General features: G+C 37.1%; 1 protein-coding gene across 4 annotated transcripts in view; it reads left to right on the top strand.

Annotated features, from left to right (window-relative positions):
• Positions 1 to 22,538, top strand: part of DCC (DCC netrin 1 receptor) — a 1,991,552-nt gene that overhangs the window by 1,641,949 nt on the left and 327,065 nt on the right. For all 4 annotated transcript variants that reach the window (XM_081562140.1, XM_081562141.1, XM_081562142.1 and 1 more), the window contains one exon: positions 2,048 to 2,097. In XM_081562140.1, the coding sequence (XP_081418266.1) occupies positions 2,048 to 2,097 (50 nt within the window). The remainder of the gene's footprint in view (positions 1 to 2,047; positions 2,098 to 22,538) is intronic.

The following is a 22,538-nucleotide window of genomic DNA, read 5'->3' on the forward strand; positions in this document are numbered from 1 at the left end:
CAAAACAAAAAACTATTGCTACTTGCAACAATATGAATGAATCTCAAGAAATAACAGTTAGCCAAAGAAGCCAGCATAGAGGGGGAAAAAGACAACAACTATGGTTTTGTTTTTAGTGAGCTCAAAATAAACTAAATTAATTTCTTGAGTTAGAGGTCATAAAAGTAGTGGCTACTATCAGAAAGATATTGACAGAAAAAGGACACAAGTGAGCTTTCCAGAAAAAGATACAGAAAATGATATAGACAACGTTCCATATCTTGATCTAGGTGGCGTTTAAATGGAAACACACACACCCCATTTTATCCAGTCATAGATTCTGAAAGATTTGTGCACTTTCGTATATGTTATAGTTTAATTTAAAAAATAAATTTGCAAAAATAATAAACTCTTTTACTGTTGAGCAAATTTATTCATCAGAACCCTAAAGGTGAAAAATATTTTATTATGATCTTATAATCTTTCTATTAATTGATTCATTCAACAAGTATTTGCTAAGTGTGCCCCATGTGCTTGACACACATCAACGTTGAGCATGCAGCATCAAAAGGACAAAATTTCTGGTTCCTCTTGAGGGTTATATTCTCTATTTGATAAGAAAATAATAATATAATCAAATGAAATTTAAAAATAAAGTCTATATTGTAAATAATGGGATATCTTTTTGAAAGAATACTTGACCTAATTCATGAACAAGCCTCTGGTAAACATTTTATCACAAGTTACATTGATATTAACTTGTATCAAGTACTAAGACAAGAAGTTCAAAGTCAAAACAAAATAAGTGGTTATAATTCCCATCATGTACAGAAAGGTCCAGGAGCTAATATTTGAGTAAGTATTCATTTTTTCATTTAATTATCGAGTCAGTAAATATTAATTGAATGTCAGTTTGGATGATATAAAGGTTAATCAGACATATATCATGTCTTTATAGTGATTCTTTTTCAGGGGACAAAACCAGAGTAGGACATAAATAAATTCAGGGTAAATACAAGTACACCAGGAAAACATAGATATTGTCTAAGTTCAAATTAAGGAAGAGAAACATAACAAAAATAGCACTTAAAGTTTTGAGGATGCTGAAAGCATTTCTTCTCTATTAAATTTATCAATTTGTCATGAAAAGAATACTCAGATTTATATACAGTAAGCATTTACTGAATTCCTGAAGCATTTACTGAAGCTGCTTATATTCCTGTTGTGGGGCAGAAATCTTTAATTTTTTGATGATTCATCCATTACATCCAGAATAGTACTCGACATATAACATCATTCAGTGAATGGCTGTCTTAGAATTACTAACATGATAGAATATTCAGTTTTGGATATAGTAAATATCCATTTAGAAGTATTATACAGAAGGCTGTGTATGTTCTTCCACCTTCCGTGACAGAGCGGAACAATTGAAATGCAAGTAGAAGAAACAAAATACCTAGAAAAGCCACAAAGAGAAAGAAACTGCTCCCTTGTTAATAGAATTCACTCACCAAATGCTCTTTGGTAACCTGCTTGCATCTGTGACACACGGGTTTAATTACAAAGTGTGAAAAGAAAGGGGATGTGTTTCTTCTTTTCACTTTTTAGGGGATATAAAGTTTGCATTAAAGGGATTAAGCAACAAGAGTGACCATTAGAATGACGTATTTCATCATAAAACCACGCAGGTCCTGAAAAGCACAATATCTTAAGCCTTTAAAACCACTCCAGGAAATCTCCTGTGTGGTTTTATTGGTTCCTCTGAGAAGGTTATCACCAGGAAGCTGTAATTAAAGGAAGTAGTATTTAGTATCACTGCAGGTGCTTTCTTGCCTAAGTGTTTTGGGGGCTCCCTAGATGAATAACTAGCCCACCAAGTGAGAAAAATATAAACAAATGCAGTTATTTTCCATCTCTCCAGGAAAATATTTAAGTGCCACCCACAATCACCTACCTAATTATTCTTACAAACTGTGAAAACTATGTGCTTTCTCTTTTCAAAGAGGGTTGGGGTTTCTCTTTCATGATTTTGGCAATAACTGGTCTCACCTTGTTTGATTTCTTCTAGTGCCGAGTGCCCCGCCTCAGAACGTCTCCCTGGAAGTAGTTAATTCGAGGGTGAGTTGTGGAAATGTTTACTACTTCCTTACCTTACATGTGTAACTTTCAACACCCATCTATACTGCCGGGGGTGGATGGCGGCTTCCATGTGAGCAGGTGTTCCAAAACAACACAGTGAGTGGCATTAATCCCACGTCCTCCACCACACTTGAATTGAACAAAAGGGTTGTTTTCTTCTAGTTTACTTCATTCTATAAATGTTTTAACGATTAAAGTGTATTCCATTAGGTAACAGAGTTATCTACTCACCTATATTTATCAGTACAGAACATTATGTGCTGGGTGGAAAAATTGAATGTAGGAATGAAAAAAAAAAAGCAACCGCAAGAGGTGCGATAAAGAGAGACCTTGTTTCCTGGTAGATTTAGTTAGAATTGACTATTTCATCATCATCCCTCTTCTCTTATAGACATGGAGGGATCTTCTTGGGGTCTGATAAGGTTATATTTATGAAGCAGTGTTTCTCAATGATGAATGTTTTCCTGGCCTGAAAAGTTGATGTAACTTTCAAAAGGGCTTAAATTAGGCTGGGTATAGCTAAAGATAAGGAGTTTAACACCAGAATCAGTTTTCTGGAAATCTCTCCTTATTTCGAGTGTGTCTCATTCAGCATTGGAAACAAGCCTACGCCATGTGGTAGAAGGAAGCAGAAGTAAGACTGATCTGTCTTCCCCCTATCATCATCTGATCCTGTGCACTCAAGGAAGTAATTTCACTCTCCCTGGACCTCAGTGAGGAGATTGGCCTAACTGATCTCCAAGCTCTAGAAGACAACAGGGAAATTTAATGTGTCTTAGAGAAAGTCATACTTTGGTATATAATCCTAGCTTTCCCTTTTAGTAACTGTATCTGATGTTAGAAAATCTCCGACCTTAATAAGCCCCAGCTTCTATTATATATTCATATAATGTGAATGTTAATTCTTCCCTTATTGATTTGTCATGAGGAAGTAGTAATATATCATATGCAATGGATCTAACTTAGTCTCAGTAGTTATTACTTCATTCAGTGTGCAATTCCTTGCCGTATTTTGCAGATGCCTCTGATGAAGTCATAGTCTGTGATTTTGATCAGATTTACCTCTGTCAAATGAATTTATCTTTTGGAGCTAATGAAATGTCTCTAGAAAATGGTTACCCTTTATATTTTTAGACACTAATTGCATGCAAATGAATGAAACAAATTTAAACTTAGAAGGAAGAAAAATAAGTAAATTAAGGGAGACAAAATTAGCTAAAGGGAAATAACCAGAAATAGACATCACCCTAAAAGTGACATTATTATTTACAACAACATTAAATTTTTTATAGCTGTGCCATTATTAAGAGATTGCCAAATCAAAGTCAAGTAGATTTTAACAATTCTTGTAGGTAGCCAATGAGTGAATCTTGGAGACCATATTGTAGTTTCTCTTGTTTTAATGACTCGTTTTTATTAGACTTTCACCCTCTGTACATCTTTCCTCCAGGACAGAACATAGAAATTGATATATACCTCATTGTGGTTTTGATTTGCATTTCTCTAATAATGAGTGATGTTGAGCATCTTTTCATGTGTTTGTTAGCCATCTGTATGTCTTCTTTGGAGAAATGTCTGTTTAGTTCTTTGGCCCATTTTTTGATTGGGTCATTTATTTTTCTGGAATTCAGCTGCAGGAATTGCTTGTATATTTTTGAGATTGTTTGTCTGTTGCTTCATTTGCTATTATTTTCTCCCATTCTGAAGGCTGTCTTTTCACCTTGCTTATAGTTTCCTTTGTTGTGCAAAAGCTTTTAATTTTAATTAGGTCCCATTTGTTTATTTTTGCTTTTATTTCCAATATTCTGGGAGGTGGGTCATGGAGGATCCTGCTGTGATTAATGTCGGAAAGTGTTTTGCCTATGTTTTCCTCTAGGAGTTTTATAGTTTCTGGTCTTACGTTTAGATCTTTAATCCATTTTGAGTTTATTTTTGTGTATGGTGTTAGGAAGTGTTCTAGTTTCATTCTTTTACAAGTGTGATAATATACATGTTTCAATGCTATTCTCCCAGAAGGTCCCACCCTCACCTTCTCCCTCAGAGTCCATAAAATTGTTCTATGCATCTGTGTCTCTTATTCTGTCTCGCATATAGGGTTATCGTTACCATCTTTCAAATTCCATATATATGCATTAGTATACTGTATTGTTGTTTTTCTTTCTGGCTTACTTCACTCTGTATAATGGGCTCCAGTTTCATCCATCTCAGTAGAACCGATTCAAATGTATTTTTTTAATGGCTGAGTAATATTCCATTGTGTATATGTACCACAGCTTCCTTATCCATTCGTCTGCTGAAAGATGGTAACGATAACCCTATATGCGAGACAGAATAAGAGACACAGATGCATAGAACAATTTTATGGACTCTGAGGGAGAAGGTGAGGGTGGGACGTTCTGGGAGAATAGCATTGAAACATGTATATTATCATATGTGAAACAGAACACCATTCCATGTTCGATGCATGAGACAAGGGCTCAGGGCCGGGGCAATGGGATGACCCAGAGGGATGGGATGGGGAGGGAGGTGGGTCGGGGGTCCAGGAAGGGGAACACATGTAAACCCATGGCTGATTCATGTCAATGTATGGCAAAAACTATTACAATATTGTAAAGTAATTAGCCCCCAACTAAAATAAATAAATTTATTAAAAAAAAAAGAAAAAGAAAAAAAAAAAAAGAAATTGATATATAAGCTCTTCTTGTGTGTGTATGCTCATATCTCATAAAAGTCTGCTTCAGCACAGGATAAATGTTTTCTTCTGAATGTGAATAAGGCATTACTGAATGACTCTGGATGCTATCTTTGAATATGGATTTATTACTTTCCTATAAGAGGGAATTCCTGGATTGCAACATTGACTTTTCAACTGATGTGTGTGTATGTGTGTGTGTGTGTATATACACACACAAGTATCATAGGCCATACTCTTCTGTACTCTGCAGTGTTTGCAGCAAGCAAATGTTAACATTCTTGATTCTGTCCTCCTGAATTTATCTCTGTAGCATTGCACTACCAGAACATTTAACTTGTTCATTAGCTTTTCAGAATGAACACAGCAGAGCAAAACACTGGAAACCTTCCTACTCTCCTCTTCCTCTCTCTATTATCTTCTTGCCTAGCTTTTAAGGAATTATAAATTATTTTTCTTGGATTGTTACCAAGAGGAAAAGAACTGGGTGATCAAACACTGTTTTATCATCCCCAATATGTTGATGCAGAGAAAAACACTAACAGTATTCTATTCTGATATACTTTTCTTTAAAAGAAAAGCTCTCAAATATACTAATATTTACTCCTAATGATTACCATTTCAAGGAAAAATGCTTGTTTAAAAAGAAATTTTGTAGTTGAAAAATTGACATATCCTTTTTGACCTTTGACCAATAAAGTTATGAATTTTATGGGATTTTTATTTAATATAGTAGGAAGAGTCATACTTTAAATTTTTATCTGTACCATATCAGCAATTATGGAAGTTTTGATTAACAGTCAGTGAGGAAATGTCTTGGTGTTTGCACACAGGTGGCTAGGATTTCTGTACATAGAACTGAGAAGTGACTACAAGATATGAGAGTTTCGTTTATAGATGTCTCTTATGGTATGGCCACCTATAAGCCAACTGGACCAAGAAATCATATTCCAGGACATGTGAAAAAAGCGGTCCTGATACATTGAGATAAAGGACCAAAGGAGCTTTTTGGTCCAGCATAGTAGATTGCCTTTATAAAAGTAATCACAAAACAGACTAGATTCCTTTTCTGTATGCTACCTGCGAACACAAGTGTTATTTTGAAGGAGCAGCTTGACCTATAGATATTATTATTAGTTAATGGTTATGATTAGATGGTTATTTCTCTTATGCTAAATACTTTTTTTTTTTACAAGAAATAACATCTTCACAAGAAAAGATAAAATAGTGACTTACTATATGTATTTTAAAGTGTAACTTTTTGTTAGGGAAACTTTCTGTAAGGATAATTTTCTTAAGATTTTATTTTGAAAACTACTATTAGAAGAAATAAATATTACAACTTAATTAATTGGTTGGTATATAATATATAGCTTGTAGTATTCAAAGAGCCAACTTAAGTTGGCACGTTGACTGTTTTCCTTTATTTCAATACAGAAGTTCTCAGAATAAGACAGTTTAGAGTTTAGTGAGATTCAAGATATTCATGGTGTTTGGACTCTTTCAGTAGCTCTCTGAGATCTTGAAAAGTCATTGTGTCTGGGTTTCATTTACTAATTTAATGTTACTCTACACTTACTATATATCTACTCTGTGTGTATGTGTGTGTAAATATAAAGCTAGGGACCTAACTCAGTCCCTCCCTTCATGGAACTCACAGTTTCTTAAGAAAACAAGGGAGAGAAAATTCAGCTCTCATCTGACCACATTTAATCTGTTGTAACTCTTCAAAGTGGACATTTTATCCTCCTTGATAAGATGAGATAGCTGGAGAGAATCTCTAAAATCTCTCGTGGCTTCCAAACATGTCTGACTGTATTTTCACTTGTTATACCTTTTCTGAATCATTTTATCTTTACAGAATTTGAGAAAATAGCACAGGTATATTGATTAACTCATATAGCCAGGTATTTATCAGCTGAGCACTATGGAGTGATTACAAGGAAAGAAGCACTAAATCTAAATAAGAAAAAAAAAATACAGTGAAACACCAGGCATGGATCATTGTGCACATTTAGAGTCTTCAAGCACAGAAAATTAGATTTCTCTCATTATAACACCTTTACACCTCTCCACTGTTGAAATTCTTATCCTTCATCTATGTGGATGTCATTTGGCCGACACCTGAAAGGGTTACCCAGTTAGTCACTCAAAGTTCAATAGTATGTGATACAAACCACTACAACAGTAAAAGATATGACTGGTTATCTTTTTTAATCTTAAGGCATTTCATTTCCCCATGTTTCAGCATAATTGGCATGCTTTAATAACTTGAAAATTAGTTTAGCGATCATGCAATTCCCTTTACCCAGAAACTACCCAAAGGGAGAATTAAAATAGCAATTTCCAACTTCAGAAAGCAAACTGATCATTTTGGTCCCAGACGTTTTACTGTCTTTTAAAAAGTGATTAATTAATACTTTATTAACACAAGGGAAATCTTAAGCATTGTATCATTGAATTAGCCTCAATAGGCTGTGTTTCTCAAGATGTGGCATGACAGGAAGGGGTTTGTTTGTTTGTTTGGAAGAGGTTTGTTTGTTTGTTTTGCAATTTAAGATTTGACAGATTCAGAAATATTTCACTTAAATTTTTTTTTTTAATTGGAGTGTAGTTGATTTACAGTGTTGTGCTAGTTTCTGCTATATGGCAAAGTGAATCAGCTATACATATACACACATATTCAAGAAGGGTTTTGACTGAGGAGTGTTTCTTCTGTCATTGGGCTAGTGATAAAATCAACAGAATTGACAGCCAAGTGGATAGCTGAGTGAGGCTTTTGCATTTGATTCCCAACTGAGATGTTCACTTGTGTGAAAATAAGGAGAAGGAGATAAACTGGAAGAATGAAAAATGGCCAATTGAATTATGTTATTCTGTAGATCTTCTATTTTAGGAGGAGGGTGTGTGTGTGTGTGCACGCGCGTGTGTGTGAAATTGAGATTGTCTTTCCTTGGTTGTGCAGAGGGCACTTGCATTAACACTGCTTCCTGCTGTATCACAACCTCCCTAAAGCCACACTGTTTACACAGGTGTTCTAGAACCACTCCTATCATCTCACCATGATTGTAAATGTCGATCTCCCTCTTCTGTGTTGTGTAAAGGCCTTAGATAGCTCATGAAAAAAGCTATTTTGGTTTTTCTCTCTGGACCACCCTAGATCCTTCAGAAGATACATTTTGGCCACTGAGTTATTTGGAGCCAGAACTCTGTGTCCTCCCCTCACAAATATAGTGAATTTCTGAAACAAATTTAATGTGGAGAAGAAGGAGTCATAGGAAACCTTTAGGGGACCTCAGGTGACCTTTAGATGATTGATTTCACGTAAAGATAAGTTAGAAACTGGCGTTACAATAATGTTTATACTCACAAACTTCATACTGATATTTGTATTCAATCATAATACACAGAGTATTTCTGCTGGACTACAGGGTGTTGAAGTCATTTGAAGTAGATACAGATGTCTTGTATTTTTTTAGTTACTGATCCCGTCATTGATTCATTATTAACTGTTCTTTGAGCATAGGTGAAGTCTAGGAACAACGACTGAAAGTATTTGGGAAAGGGCGTAATGGTAGGAGCATAATTATAAGGAAGGGAATGTTTCCCAATAGTTCTTAGTGTCTAATTGTTTTTGATATTTTGTTTATTGGTTGGTTTCTTTTTTGTCTAAAATTTGTAGACTAGACAAAAAACAAAGTATAGATACACACTTTTGTATTAAAATAAGACAATGTGTAATAATTCATGAGACTCTGTCAAAAATAAACTTGTGTTTGGTCTGTAATTTGTATAGAACCTATATTCAGATATCTGCTATCCTACTTACTCTTTTGAAAAATATATATTTTTTTTAATTGTGGTAAAATATGCATTGGCTTCCCAGGCAGTGCTAGTGGTAAGGAATCCACCTGCCAATGCAGGAGACACAGAAGATGTGGGTTTGATCCCTGGGTCAGGAAGATCCCCTGGAGTAGGAGTGGCACCCCACTCTAGTATTCTTACCTGGTAAATTCCTTGAGGAGAGGAGTCTGGTAGGCTACAGTCAATGGGATTGCAAGGAGTCAGACACAAGTAAACACAAAATACAGATAAAATTTACCATTTTAACCATTTAAAATACACGATGTATAGGCATAAATACTTTCATATTGTTGCCAACTCATCACCATTCATTTCCAGAACTCTGTGCATCTTCTCAAACTGAAACTCTGTACCCACTGTGTAACAATACCCTATTCTTATTCTTCCTCCAGGCCCTGGCAACCACTATTCTACTTTCTATATCTTGACTTCTTTTATTAAAGAAATGAGGAAACCAATACACAGAAAAATTTATTATTACCCTTTCGATTTATCTTAATAGAGAAATAAAACACTTAAAATTTTAAGTCTCTCGTTCACTGGGAAATGAAAGATTTAATGAACTGTAGTGATTTAGAGGCAGATGCTTTAACTGGTTGAAAAGAAACACCTCCCTTCCCATTATGGATACTGCTTTCAGGTTACTTCTCTTCCATAGTCTCACATTGATGAATTATTTTTTAAAAATCTACCAATAAAGCCAACTGTCATAGTTAACAGTAAAGAACCAGAAGTATATGCATGGGATTGTTCTGGAGTAACTCTGGGAAACATAATCTTGATCATCAGCATCAGCTTTGTATCCCATCATAATTTAGATCAGACCCCTAGATAGTAGCTAAATTGATCCATTGATTTATTTTTGAACATTTGAAGTCAACAATTTCCACCTTTTTTTAGTGAAAGGTGAAAACACAATAGATACGTTGTGAATGAGGATATTAAGACAGTAAAAACATTTGCATAACCAAGTTTTAATAATATAAATGTATCATACCATTTAAATACATTCTGCAAATAAGTCAAAGAAGAGAATACTCTTGAAACTCTAAGCATATCTTTGTATCACACCATCAGTCATTTTCTTAGGTACATACGATACTTTTCCAAGCAATGATGTTTTTAAAAACTGAGAAAAATAAGTCCTCTATTGAAGATACAAAAGGCTGTGAAAAGTTTCTGTTTAATTCTGCTTTGCCCAAATGATTTCTTTCTATGAAGGCATTTTGTACTAAATGCTATCTTTAAAACCTTTTTAATCTTTTATCTTAACACCATGATATACATTCCAAGGGGCTTCCCAGATGATGCTAGTGGTAAAGAACCCGCCTGCCAATGTAGGAGACATGGATTTGATCCCTGGATCAGGAAGATCCCCTGGAGGAGGAAATGGCCGCACACTCCAGTAGAATCCTGATTCTACAGTAGATTCCTGGGGAATCCCATGGACAGAGTTGCCTGACAGTCTATGATTCATGGGGTTGCAAAGAGTCAGAAATGACTGAAGCCATCTAGCACACATGCATGCATTCTTTCCAAACCAGAGCAATGTACTCTAAAAATCTAGTAACCTTATTCCCTACATTCTCACCTGAATTAATTTGAGGTAAAAATAAAAAGTACATGAAAGAAGAAAAAATTATGAAAAACTAGAAGTGAATCTAGAAACAAACATGCCTATGTGCATAACTAAAGAACACAAATTAAGAACCATTGAAGACATTTATTACATGGTTTGAATAAGAGACAGGATTAAATCTTGATATCTATATGAAATTTTATAATGTAAACAGAATAGAAAAACATTTTCTAGAAATTTTCATCTTCTTACTTCAGATACCTGAATACATCATTGTTTGCTGTTGTGTGTTTTGAGGTTATTACATTTTGCAATTTCCTAGTTCTAGTCACTGCCCCTTAGCGTACCTACATAAAGGCTTGTGACAAAGAGTCTAAAATATGTGATAGAATACCATCCTCTTTGGAGTTCTAGTCCCGTTTTCATATCACCTTGTAATTTGTACTTCATCACACCCATTTCTAATGGATCCAATCCTGATTGGCTCTGAAGGTAAAGCTCACTTTAGCCTTTCCATGAAGTTTAATGAGATTTCCCTCAAGTCATACAGTTTTGAAAAGTGGTAGGTTTAATATTGGAGTTAAATGAATCTAGGTTTAGTGATAAGATCCCTGATTTTAATTTAGTTCATAGAAGTTGCCCTTCTAGATGGAATGGTTGATGAATTAGAGGACAAGAATAGGTCTAGTATAACCAGGAAGTAAAAGCAGTTGCTAACTATGTGATTTGATTTTATTTTATTTCTTTTTTTTTTCTTTTTTTTTTTTTTGTGATTTGATTTTAGAGATCTTGGAACATTCAGTTCACTAGTGTAGCTTAAAATATTGTTTACCTTAGAAAACAAATGTTGAAAAACAAATCTTTCATCTGAAAGATTTAAGACATTAGCATGAGTATGGTAATTAACATTCTTGGCATATATTTAAGGAGCACCTAATTATAGCCATAATAATAATAATAATAAGGACAGTAACTAATTTTTCAGCAGGTGTTTTGTGCCAGACAGTATGCTAAGTAATTAAAGCCCTATTTACTCCTTATAATAACCCTATAAGGTAAGTATTATTTGTCATATTAATGATTAGAATATTAACTTTGAGCCAAGCTTATTGCTGGGAAAGCTACAATGAAGTCAATCAAATGTAGTTCTAAATTACACATGGCAATATGGTAGAGAGGGAGCTAATTTTAAATCAGATGATCAGGAGTGGGCCTTTTAAGAAAATGACACTTGAGCCGAGACAAGCATATGAAAAAGGACCAGTTTTGTCACCTTTAGAATAAATCATTCAAGTAAAGCTAACAACTTCTGAAAAAGTCTTGAGAAAGCTTGTGTTCCAAATCATATGTGCATGATTGTGAACTTGAAATAATACCAGCATGTGTGGATTATAGATCAGGGGGTCAGGGCTAGATCACATGATGGTGTTTTACAGGGAATGGTAAACATTGGGATTCACTCTGTGGACGATGCAAAGGGTTTTGAAAGGGTAACAATCTCATTCAACTTTTTAAAAGGCCATATTGGCTGCCATGGGAAAAACTGTTGGGGATAGGGTAGAGAGAAAGCCGGGATGCCAGTTAGGACACAGTTCCATGACCTATCGTATATTTGACAATTGTAGCTGAAACCTGGGTATCATTAGAGCAGATGAAGAGAGAAGTGGAAAAAACCATATGTGTTACATCTGGAGCCGAGAAGATTGGCTAGTGGGTTGGATTAAACACACACACACACTCACACACACACACACACCCCACACAGATAAAGAGAAGAATCAAGGATCAAGACTAGATCTTTGCTACTAAAAAAAAATGAATGAATTGTGGAGCTGTTTCATGAGATAAGAATGACTGGAGAAAAAAATTGGTTTAGAGAGAATAATCAATTAGTTTTTGGACATGCTGAATTTAAGATTACTACTAGACATATGATTAGATCCACTCCAATATTTTGGGCTTTCCAGGTGGCACTAGTGGTAAAGATTCTGTTTGCCAATGTAGGAGACATAAGAGACACAGATTTGATCCCTGGATCAGGAAGATCCCTTTGAGGAGAGCATGGCAACTCATTCCTGTATTCTTGCCTGGAGAATCCCAGGGACAGAGGAGTCTAGTGGGCTACAGTCCATAGGGTCACAAAGAGTTGGACACGACTGAAGCGACTTAACATATGCACAGGAAGAGGTAATAGTTGGGAAAGCAGGGTCTAGGTCTTGAGACACTACACATTTAGAAATTAGATGAGAAGGAACAAGAGTAGTAGGATAAAGCAGAGCCTAGTGACACAGAGGTCAAGGGGGAAAATTAGATGCTGCTAACTATGACATGCACTGAGGAAAGATAGAGTAGAATTAACAGCAGCAAAGTGACCACTGTGGGAGGGAACATGAAGATAGGAAGCTGGAGGACAGTGTGGAGTGAACGGAGGATGTTCTTGACAAGTTTTGCTCTGAATTGGAGCAAAGAAATGGACAATAACTTTAGGATATGGTAGACTTGAGGGACATTTTATTGTTTATTTTTGAACGTGGCTGATACTGCAACTTTAGGAAAGAGTACAGTATGAAGGGTGTAGAAGAGAGAGTGGAATCTTGCAAGAGTGCAAACTTTTGAGTAAACAAGACAGCAGAGGATCTAGAAGACAAGTGGAAGGAACAGATCCTTCAAGCTCAGTAAGATGAGCAGAGATGGAGGGAGTGGGTGTGGATACAGACGTGCCGGTCAGTTTGTACCTGAAAGATGAAGAGTGTGAGGAAAGATCATCATAAGTGTGAAATGAAGTATTGAGGGTTTGAAGAGAGGGGAAAAGTTGGGAAAAGACCCTGATGCTGGGAAAGATTGAAGGCAGAAGGAGAAGAGGGCAACAGAGGGTGAGATGGTTGGATGGCATCACCGATGCAATGAACATAAACTTGGGAAAACTCCAGGAGATTATGAGGGACAGGGAAGCCTGGCATGCTTCAGTCTTTTGAGATCTCAAAGAGTCAGACAAGACTTGGCAACTGAACAACAACAAAAGTTATTTCAGATCATAGAAAGAGATCATAGCATACATGAGTAGTGTGGACTGACCATTTGAGATGTGTCTCATGAATTTAAAGTGAAACGGGCCCACACAATTGTGTTTGCTTTCCTTTCCATGGCTGGTTGTTTGGTTGCTGACCAGGGGTAGGTAGGTAGTGTTTTATTCTGTTCACAGTTTACTAGAAAAGAAGGGATGAAGTTAACTGGTTTGGCAAGTTGCTGCTGCTGCTGCCGCTGCTAAGTCGCTTCAGTCGGGTCCAATTCAGTGCGACCCCGTAGATAACAGCCCACCAGGCCCCCCCATCCCTGAGATTCTCCAGGCAAGAACACTGGAGTGGGTTGCCATTTCCTTCTCCAGTGCATGAAAGTGAAAAGTGAAAGTGAAGTCGCTCAGTCATGTCCGACTCTTCGTGACCCCATGGACTGCAGCCTACCAGGCTCCTCCGTCCGTGGGATTTTCCAGGCAAGAGTACTGGAGTGGGTTGCCAGTGCCCTCTCTGGGTTTGGCAAGGGAATGATTAAAAAGAAGACCCACAGAGTTAGAGCTAATGAAAAAAACAGTTGGAGTGAGGGCATGATGCATAATGAAAAAGTGATAAGGTCATTGGATTGCATAATTTTCCTCGTTTTACTCAGGAGACCACTCATACTTTGAGAGACCAGGTAATGGGCTCCAATGTCACACAGGGAGGCAGTGGCAGCACTGGAATTTGAACCCAGGCTTGGGTTGTTGATCATTTGGCCACATGGTCTCCAAACTCTAGGGTTTTTTGAGTTAAGTGATACAAAGCAGAATTCACAATAAGGTTTGTCTTTAAGTGCTGTAAGCTCTCAGTGGAATAGTTTCCAGGCAGAAGGTAAGTTCTAGATCAGCAGCTAGAAGATGGATTCAACCATCCAATGGAACTCTGGGGGAAGAGATGGAACTCATAGGAAGAGATGGGTATATAGATGCTAAGGAAGGAAAGCTAAGGAGGGGATTTCAGCCACACATACACACACACACACACACACATTTCCTTCTCTTCCCAGTTTTTCCTGGAAGGAATCTACATTCTTCTGTACCTCCCAATGATGTATTTCTCTCTGATGAGCCAAAAAAGCACCTCAGAGGAGCTGCAGTTTCTTAAGTGAACAAAGCTGATGCCTCAGCAAAATGTTCAGTTCAGTCGCTCAGTCGTGTACGACTCTTTGTGACCCTGTGGAATGCAGCACGCCAGGCTTCCCTGTCCATCACCAACTCCCGGAGTTTACTCAAATTCATGCCCATTGAGTCGGTGATGCCATCCAGCCATCTCATCCTCTTTCGTCCCCTTCTCCTCACGCCTTCAATCTTTCCTGCGTCAGGGTCTTTTCCAATGAGTCAGTTCTTCGCATCAGGTGGCCAAAGTATTGGAGTTTCAGCTTCAGCATCAGTCCTTCCAATGAACACCCAGGACTGATTTCCTTTAGGATGGATTGGTTGGATCTCCTTGCAGTCCAAGGGACTCTCAAGAGTCTTCTCCATCACCACAGTTCAAAAGCATCAATTCTTCGGCACTCAGCTTTCTTTATAGTCCAACTCTCACATCCATACATGACCACTGGAAAAACCATAGCCTTGACTAGATGGACCTTTGTTGGCAAAGTAATGCCTCTGCTTTTTAATATGCTGTCTAGGTTGGTCACAACTTTCCTTCTTTTCATAAAAAATATTAAGCAATCTTAAAAGCTTGTGGCATTTCCCAATGTACTTCTGGTTTTTCCTCAATTCCAAGTTCTAGAATATATATTTTTATTGAAAGTTCGAAAGGGAAAAATTGAGATCACAGAGAAGGATTTTACCTTACTCCTCAAGGTTTGTTGACCGTAAAATAAAGCCTCTAATTGATCAGCAGCTGTGGTCTGGAACCATTAGGAAATATATGTTAAATTTAGAGAAAATGCAAACCAGAACACTGGGCATACATTTTATTAGAAAACGCTGTTAATTTAAATAATAAACAAAACTAAACCAAATGGTAATAAATTAGATAACTATAGAGCAAATCTTGCCAGGTAATAGTGCAACTGTCTAAATAAGAGTATTATTTTAAGATATAGCTGCTTTAGCAACCAACCTAAATCTAATGTATCTTTCCCTTGAGGTCATTTTAGTTTAATCTCATTAAAAAAAAAACAAAACTCTAATATTATGCAGTTGGAATGTATACTCGCAGTAACACTAAACACTGAAAGCTACTTATTTCATTTATTACATTGCTCTTTCGCATAGAAAGCGGTAGCCTTCATTGGTTTTCCAGAACTGCTTAAAACATCACCAAGGCCACTGGCAAACTGTGAAACTGACAGAATCTAAGAACATCATCTTCATGATTCCTGAACTTTTTATAGAAAGTATGCTACATATTGAATATAAATGGATTTTTCAAATACACTGAAAAGTATGTATGTAATGGTAGGTTAAAAAGTATTGAAGAACAATTTGGTATTTTCCGAAAATTAACTTGAAAGCAAATTACATATCTAATCTTAATGGAACTGGGAAAAATTACTTGTGTCTTCTACAAATAACTTTGTTCCAAGGTAAATGATAAGAAATTTTGTAGGATTTTTCTGTGTAGTAGCTCAAGTTCCTTCTCCCTAAACACTTCTCATCTTTCAGTGCAATCTATTTGATAGACCATTTTGTGTTTTAGCTGAGAGGCAGTAGCTGTTAACTAGATCATTGTCTAATAATTTTTACATGGATAAAGCTGAAGAGAGACACACAAAAGGAATTTCTATGTGAAATGTCTTGTACTGACTGTAAACAGTAGCATCCTTTAAAAATATGAAGCTGACCATAGATTTTTATCTTTTATGTTTAGATGAATCCGTGTTGCAAAGAATATATGTGCATATCCATGGTAGTATCAATATCTAATTCTCCATAGATGTCTGTATTTCAACATATATTTCCAAGTTGAGTTTTCTTCTTTGTAGTTCAAAGAAAAAGAAATCTGTGTTTCATTTGAATGCTTATCAAATGAAATTGAAATCAAATATCATGATACTTAAAAGAAACATTGTAAGTTAAATCTCCAAATGGTCTCTTAATTTAGAAATTTTATTAGAGAAAAGGCAAGGAAGAAGCTCAAGATTATTTCCATTAAAATCTTGAGTGGATTCTTTCATGTGCCTATTCATTTGTATCTTCATTTATTCATTTGTTGGTTGAATAATAAATATTCATTGAGTAAATACCACGTGACAGACACTAGCTAAACACTTCAGCTCTGCTAGTTTAATAAGATGCTTCTGTGCTTATCAGTCAGAAATCTCAACACCTCCATGAATGGCAGCGATGAATGAGAATCTGACAAATGACTGACAACACCTGAGACTGAATAGATATTCTGTCCTCATGGAGCAAATTGACTTCTCTACCTGTGTTAAAGGGAGCAGCAACTTCCCTGGCAGTCAGTGGTTAAGACTCTGAGCTCCCAATGCAAGGGGCCTGGGTTTGATCCCTAGTCAGGGAACCAAGATCGCATATGGCATGTGGCATGGCCTAAAGAGAAAAAGGGAGCAGTGCTTGTCCTTGCATATTGATTAGAGGTTGCTGAAGCATTTTCTGACCATACTTAGTTTTGATATAGTCAAAGAGCTGTTCTTGGCATATGAGAAGCTGGATCTAGAAAGCTGAACCTCAGCTACATGCAGGCATGCTCAGTCAGGTCCAACTCTTTGCGACCCCTTGGATCGTGGCTCTTCTGTCTGTGAGATTTTTTTCCAGGCAAGAATATTGGAGTGGGTTACCATTTCCTCCTCCAGGGGATTGTTTCAACCCAGGGACCAAACTCGTCTCCTGCAGCTTCTGCATTGGCAGGCAGATTTTCTTTTACCACTGAGCCACCCGGGAAGTTCAGCTACAGGTGGGACTGAATCTGCACATTGTCCTACTGTCCTGGAACTGAACCTGGGTGTGGCTGAATCAGTGGGTGGAGGCTATCAGCTTGGAGGAGAAATTGAAAGCCCAGAGCTGAAGTGCTCAGACTTTAAGGAGCATGAGTGAATGCTAAGTTGCTTCAGTTGTGTCCGACTCTTTGCAACCCAATTGGCTGTAGCCTGCAAGTCTCCTCTGTCCATGGGATTCTCCAGGCGAGAATATCGGAGTGAGTTGCCATGTCCTTCTCCAGGGGATCTTCCCGACCCAGGGATTGAACCAGTATCTCCATCTCTTAGGTCTGCTGTCCTGGCAGGCAGGCTCTTTACCATGAGTGCCACCTGGGAGCCCTTGAAGTGAAGTGAAGTGAAGTGAAGTCACTCAGTTGTGTCCGACTCTTTGCGACCCCATGGACTGTAGCCTACCAGGCTCCTCTGTCCATGGGCCCTTTAAGAAGCATAAAAATCCCTTAGGGTAGGCACTTGTTTACAATGCAGAAGCCCTTCCCCTCCCCCTGCAGCACACAGACTTCTGATTCAGTGGACCTCCCATCCAGGAAACGCGTGTTTTCTGAGCAGCCCACATTGTATAAATGGGGATGATCTACAGATCCCATCATAATAGCGTCTAATTCGATCAGTCATTTCAAACTCTTTAATACAATCTATTTCCAAGATTCACTTTTAAAAACAAAATTTTGAGTAGCATCTTGGTATGATATTCAAAGGCAAAACGAGAGATGCTGTCATTGGTCTTTCAGGGATGAGGGCAGGGGTGTGTTGGAGCCTGCGTATACTGGTCGCCAAGATCCCCTGTTAATTTTCTAAGGAGTTTTATGATCCCATTGTTAAACACAAAAATTATTTAAATTATATAAACTTACGGCTAAGTAATTCCTGATTTAAAAAGGTAAAATTTGAAACCTATCACTTCTTCATTACTACATTTTATTTCTGCCTCAGGGTAATTTACATTCAATTTGCACACTGGAAATAATGTAGAATGGTGTGCTTTGTACATCTCTTCTCAGTTCTGCTATCAGTGATGTCACATTGGTCACTTGAAATTTCCCTTGTTAGGTGTATTTATATTGCAGAAATCAGCCAGGGCCAAACATGAAGGCTTTTTTCCCAGAAAGCTAATTTTTAAACATGTATTAGTATCCCACAGATTCCCTGGTGGCTCAGTGGTAAAGAATCCACCTGCCAATGCAGGAGTATGACCAAATTGTATATTGTCACCCTGCTTATTTAACTTATATGCAGAGTACATCATATGAAATGCTGGGAAGAATGAATCACAAGCTGGAATCAAGATTGCAGGAAGAAATATCAACATCCTCAGATAAGCATATGATACCACTCTAATGGCAGAAAGTGAAGAGGAACTAAAGAGCCTCTTGATGAGGGTGAAAGAGGAGACTGAAAAAGCTGGCATAAAACTCAACATTCAAAAAACAAAGATCATGGCATCTGGTTCAATCATTTCATGCAAATAAAAAGGGAAAAAGTGGAAGCAATAACATTTTATATTCTTTGGTTCCAAAATCACTGAAGGTGGTGACTGCAGCCATGAAATTAAAAGACACTTACTTATTGAAAGAAAAACTATGACAAACCTAGACAGAGTATTAAAAAGCAGAGCTATCCCTTTGCCAACAAAGGTTCATATAATCAAAGCTATGGTTTATCCAGTAGTCATGTAAGGATGTGAGAATTGCATCCATAAAGAAGGCTGAGCGCTGAAGAATTGATGCTTTCAAATTGTACTGGTGAAGACTCTTGAGAGTCCCTTGGACAGCAAGGAGATCAAACCAGTCAATACTAAAGGAAATCAACCCTGAACGTTCATTGGAAGGACTGATTTGAAAATGAAGCTCCAATACTTTGACCACCTGATGTGAAGAGCCGACTCATTGGAAAAGACCCTGATGCTGTGAAAGATCAAAGACAAAAGGAGAAGCAGATGGCAGAGGATGAGATGGTTACATAGCAGCACCGACTCAATGAAACTGAATTTCAGGAAATTCCGGGAGATAATGAAGGCCAGAGGAGCCTGGAGTGCTACAGTCCATGGGGTTGCAAAGAGTCTGATACAACTTAGTGACTAAACAACCACTACAACATATGTATACACATGTGACGTGTACATATATGTGTATATCCCCACTACACCATCATTGTTTAACCCAGAAAGAAGTCCATTTATTTTCAGTGATTATAATGCATAATAAATACCTCTGTACCTTCTTTGAAATGCAAGTGACCATCTTGCCTAATAGAACCACACTTAGAGTTTACTCTAGCAAATTATAGGCTTTTATATTTATTGTCTATAATCTACACTTTTGTCTTTAACCTAAAAATCAGTATGTCCCCTGTATAGAAAAATTACACTGTGCCTTTAATAATATCTGTATAATGAATATAAGTTCATTCATTAGTTATGAATTATTCTAGCCTTTTAAAAATGATCCACTTTTTTATGTTATTTCAAAAACACAGATGTTTTTTCTTAAGGGGTTTCTGTATGTAATTTTACATAAGCATACATAGTCTTGTGTCTGTCACTTGGTCATTTACTCATTAACTCATTTTTATTGATTCATTTACTCAACAAAGAGTTATTATGAACCTATTATTTAACAGGTAAATACTAGGATCTCTTAAGAGGCCTCATCATGAAGTAACCTGAAATTTAGGTCATTGAAATAAACCAATCTGAACTGCAGTATAAGCTAAATAGACCAGTTTTACCTTTTTTTTTTTCTTATTTTGAATTATATATAAAGGGACTAATGCTTGCCTTAAAACTCTTCATCTATTCAATTGTATATATGTACAGGATAGGAGGCGGAAGGGAGGCTTAGGAGGGAGAGGACATATGTGTAATTGTGAGAAATCTGTATGAAGTTCAGGAAGCAATGGTTAGGACTGGACATGGAACAACAGACTGGTTCCAAATTGGGAAAGAAGTGTGTCAAGGCTGTATATCGTCACCCTGATTATTTAAATTATATGCAGAGTACATCATGAGAAATGCTGGAGTGGATGAAGCACAAGCTGGAATCAAGATTTCTGGGAGAAATAACAATAACCTCAGATATGCAGATGACACCACCCTTATGACAGAAAGTGAAGAAGAACTAAAGAACCACTTGATGAAAGAGAAAGAGGAGAGTGAAACAGTTGGCTTAAAACTCAACATTCAGAAAACTAAGATCATGGCATCCGGTCCCATCACTTCATGGCAAATAGATGGGGAAACAATGGAAACAGTGACAGACTTTATTTCTGGGGGCTCCAAAGTCACTGCAGATGGTGATTGTAACCATGGAAGTAAAAGAGGCTTGATCCTTGGAAGAAAAGTTACAACCAACCTAGACAGCATATTAAAAAGTAGAGACATTACTTTGCCAAAAAAGGTCCGTCTAGTCAAGGCTATGGCTTTTCCAGTAGTCATGTATGGATGTGAGAACTGGACTATAAAGAAAGCCAAGTCCCGGAGAATTTATGCTTTTGAACTGTGGTGTTGGAGAAGACACTTGAGTGTCCCTTGGACAGCAAGGAGATCCAACCAGTCCATGCTAAAGAAAATCAGTCCTGAATATTCATTGGAAGGACTGATGCTGAAGCTGAAACTCCAATATTTTGGCCACCTGATGCGAAGAACTGACTCATTGGAAAAGACCCTGATGCTGGGAAAGATTGAAGGCATGATGAGAAGGGGATGACAGAGGATGAGATGGTTGGATGGCATCACTGACTCAATGGACATGAATTTGAGTAAACTCCGGCAGTTGGCGACAGACGGGGAGGCCTGGCGTGCTGCAGTCCATGGAGTGGCAAAGAGTCGGACACAACTGAGCGACTGAACTGAACTGGTGGCTGATTCATGTTATTGTATGGCAGAGGCTAGCACAACACTGGTGAAGCTTTTATCCTCCAATTAAGAAATAAAAACATACAAATAAGCTAGAAAAAATCTCCACTTAAAATTACAGAATATTTTAAAATTCTATATACAGAAATTCAGTTTTGAACATCAGATGAAAAGTTGATTTCAATCAGTCATTATATGATTTCTCTCTATAATTGCTAGTAAATACCTTGACTTTTGGAGAAGGAAATGGCAACCCACTCCAGTGTTCTTGCCTGGAGAATCCCAGGGACGGGGGAGCCTGGTGGGCTGCCGTCTATGGGGTCGCACAGAGTCGGACACGACTGAAGCGACCTAGCAGCAGTAGCAGCAGCAGCACCCAACTGCAGTCAGGTCACTTGATGTCTACTTTCCCTTATGGTGTTTGTTAAACTTTTTGTTCTATTCTTAAATGGATATACCTTTTGCTGAGAGTATTTTCTAGACTCCTGGTTTTGATTTTAGAATTGATTTCCCCCTCATGCTGAGGAGGACATGAATGTCAGGAACTTGACTCTCGGATACAATTTGACAGAGTGACTCGCAGACAGGAGTCAGATGATATCAATAGGAAGGCATACTTATTCTCTGACAGGTGGGTCTTGTGGGAAACTGACATTGATGGGAAGTGATGTTCTATAGCCAAAAGGAGGAATATCTCTCATGCTGTCAAATTTGGTTTGGTTCAAACTAAGTAAACACTTTTGTCATGATGCTCTTCTTAAGAAATATAGGTCTGAATGTGTCGTTAGCTTTTTGGTTAAGTCATAAATGACTATAAAGTCTATAAAATAGTACCTGTCATAATAAGTAAATGATATAAGAAATAACCATCAGTATCTATACCTGTGAAATGGACTATAAATTCAATATTTCAGCAATGCAGGACATCTTGTTTGTTTGTTTTTTTTAACTGATTCCAGCAATGAGCAATCATTGCCTGACTTTGCAGAGAATTGTGACAAGTGATATAACTGGTTTTGAAGAGGCTCTTTTCTTTAATGAACTTGAGACTTATTTCATTCCTAAATGTTATATTTGAAAGACTGACTTAATGTGTGGGTATTAATGGAATCCAAGCTTTCAAATGCTTGAGTCTCACGCACATTCTGTTTAATCCTCATAATGTTAAATGGGTTTTCCAGTATGAAAAAAATTAAATTCATTTCATTTTCTCTAACCTGTAGAATATGATATCACATACACAATGACAAAACAGAATCATCAAGAGTTTATCATGAAACTGGAATTTTAATTTTATCGATTCACAAATAAGGGGCCAGTTCTCCAATCATTCATCTGACGATTGAGTCCCCTGTATAAAACATTCTTCTAGCTCATACCTGAACTCTTCTGAGGACAGTGAACTTTCTGCTCTCTTAAGCAGCCATTTTTGTCACATGTAATCTAACTTCAGAAATTTATATTTGAAA

The sequence above is a fragment of the Giraffa tippelskirchi genome, chromosome 14, assembly GCF_054371585.1.
Source record: "Giraffa tippelskirchi isolate mGirTip1 chromosome 14, T2T-mGirTip1v1.2.pri, whole genome shotgun sequence".
NCBI classification, from domain to species: domain Eukaryota; kingdom Metazoa; phylum Chordata; class Mammalia; order Artiodactyla; family Giraffidae; genus Giraffa; species Giraffa tippelskirchi.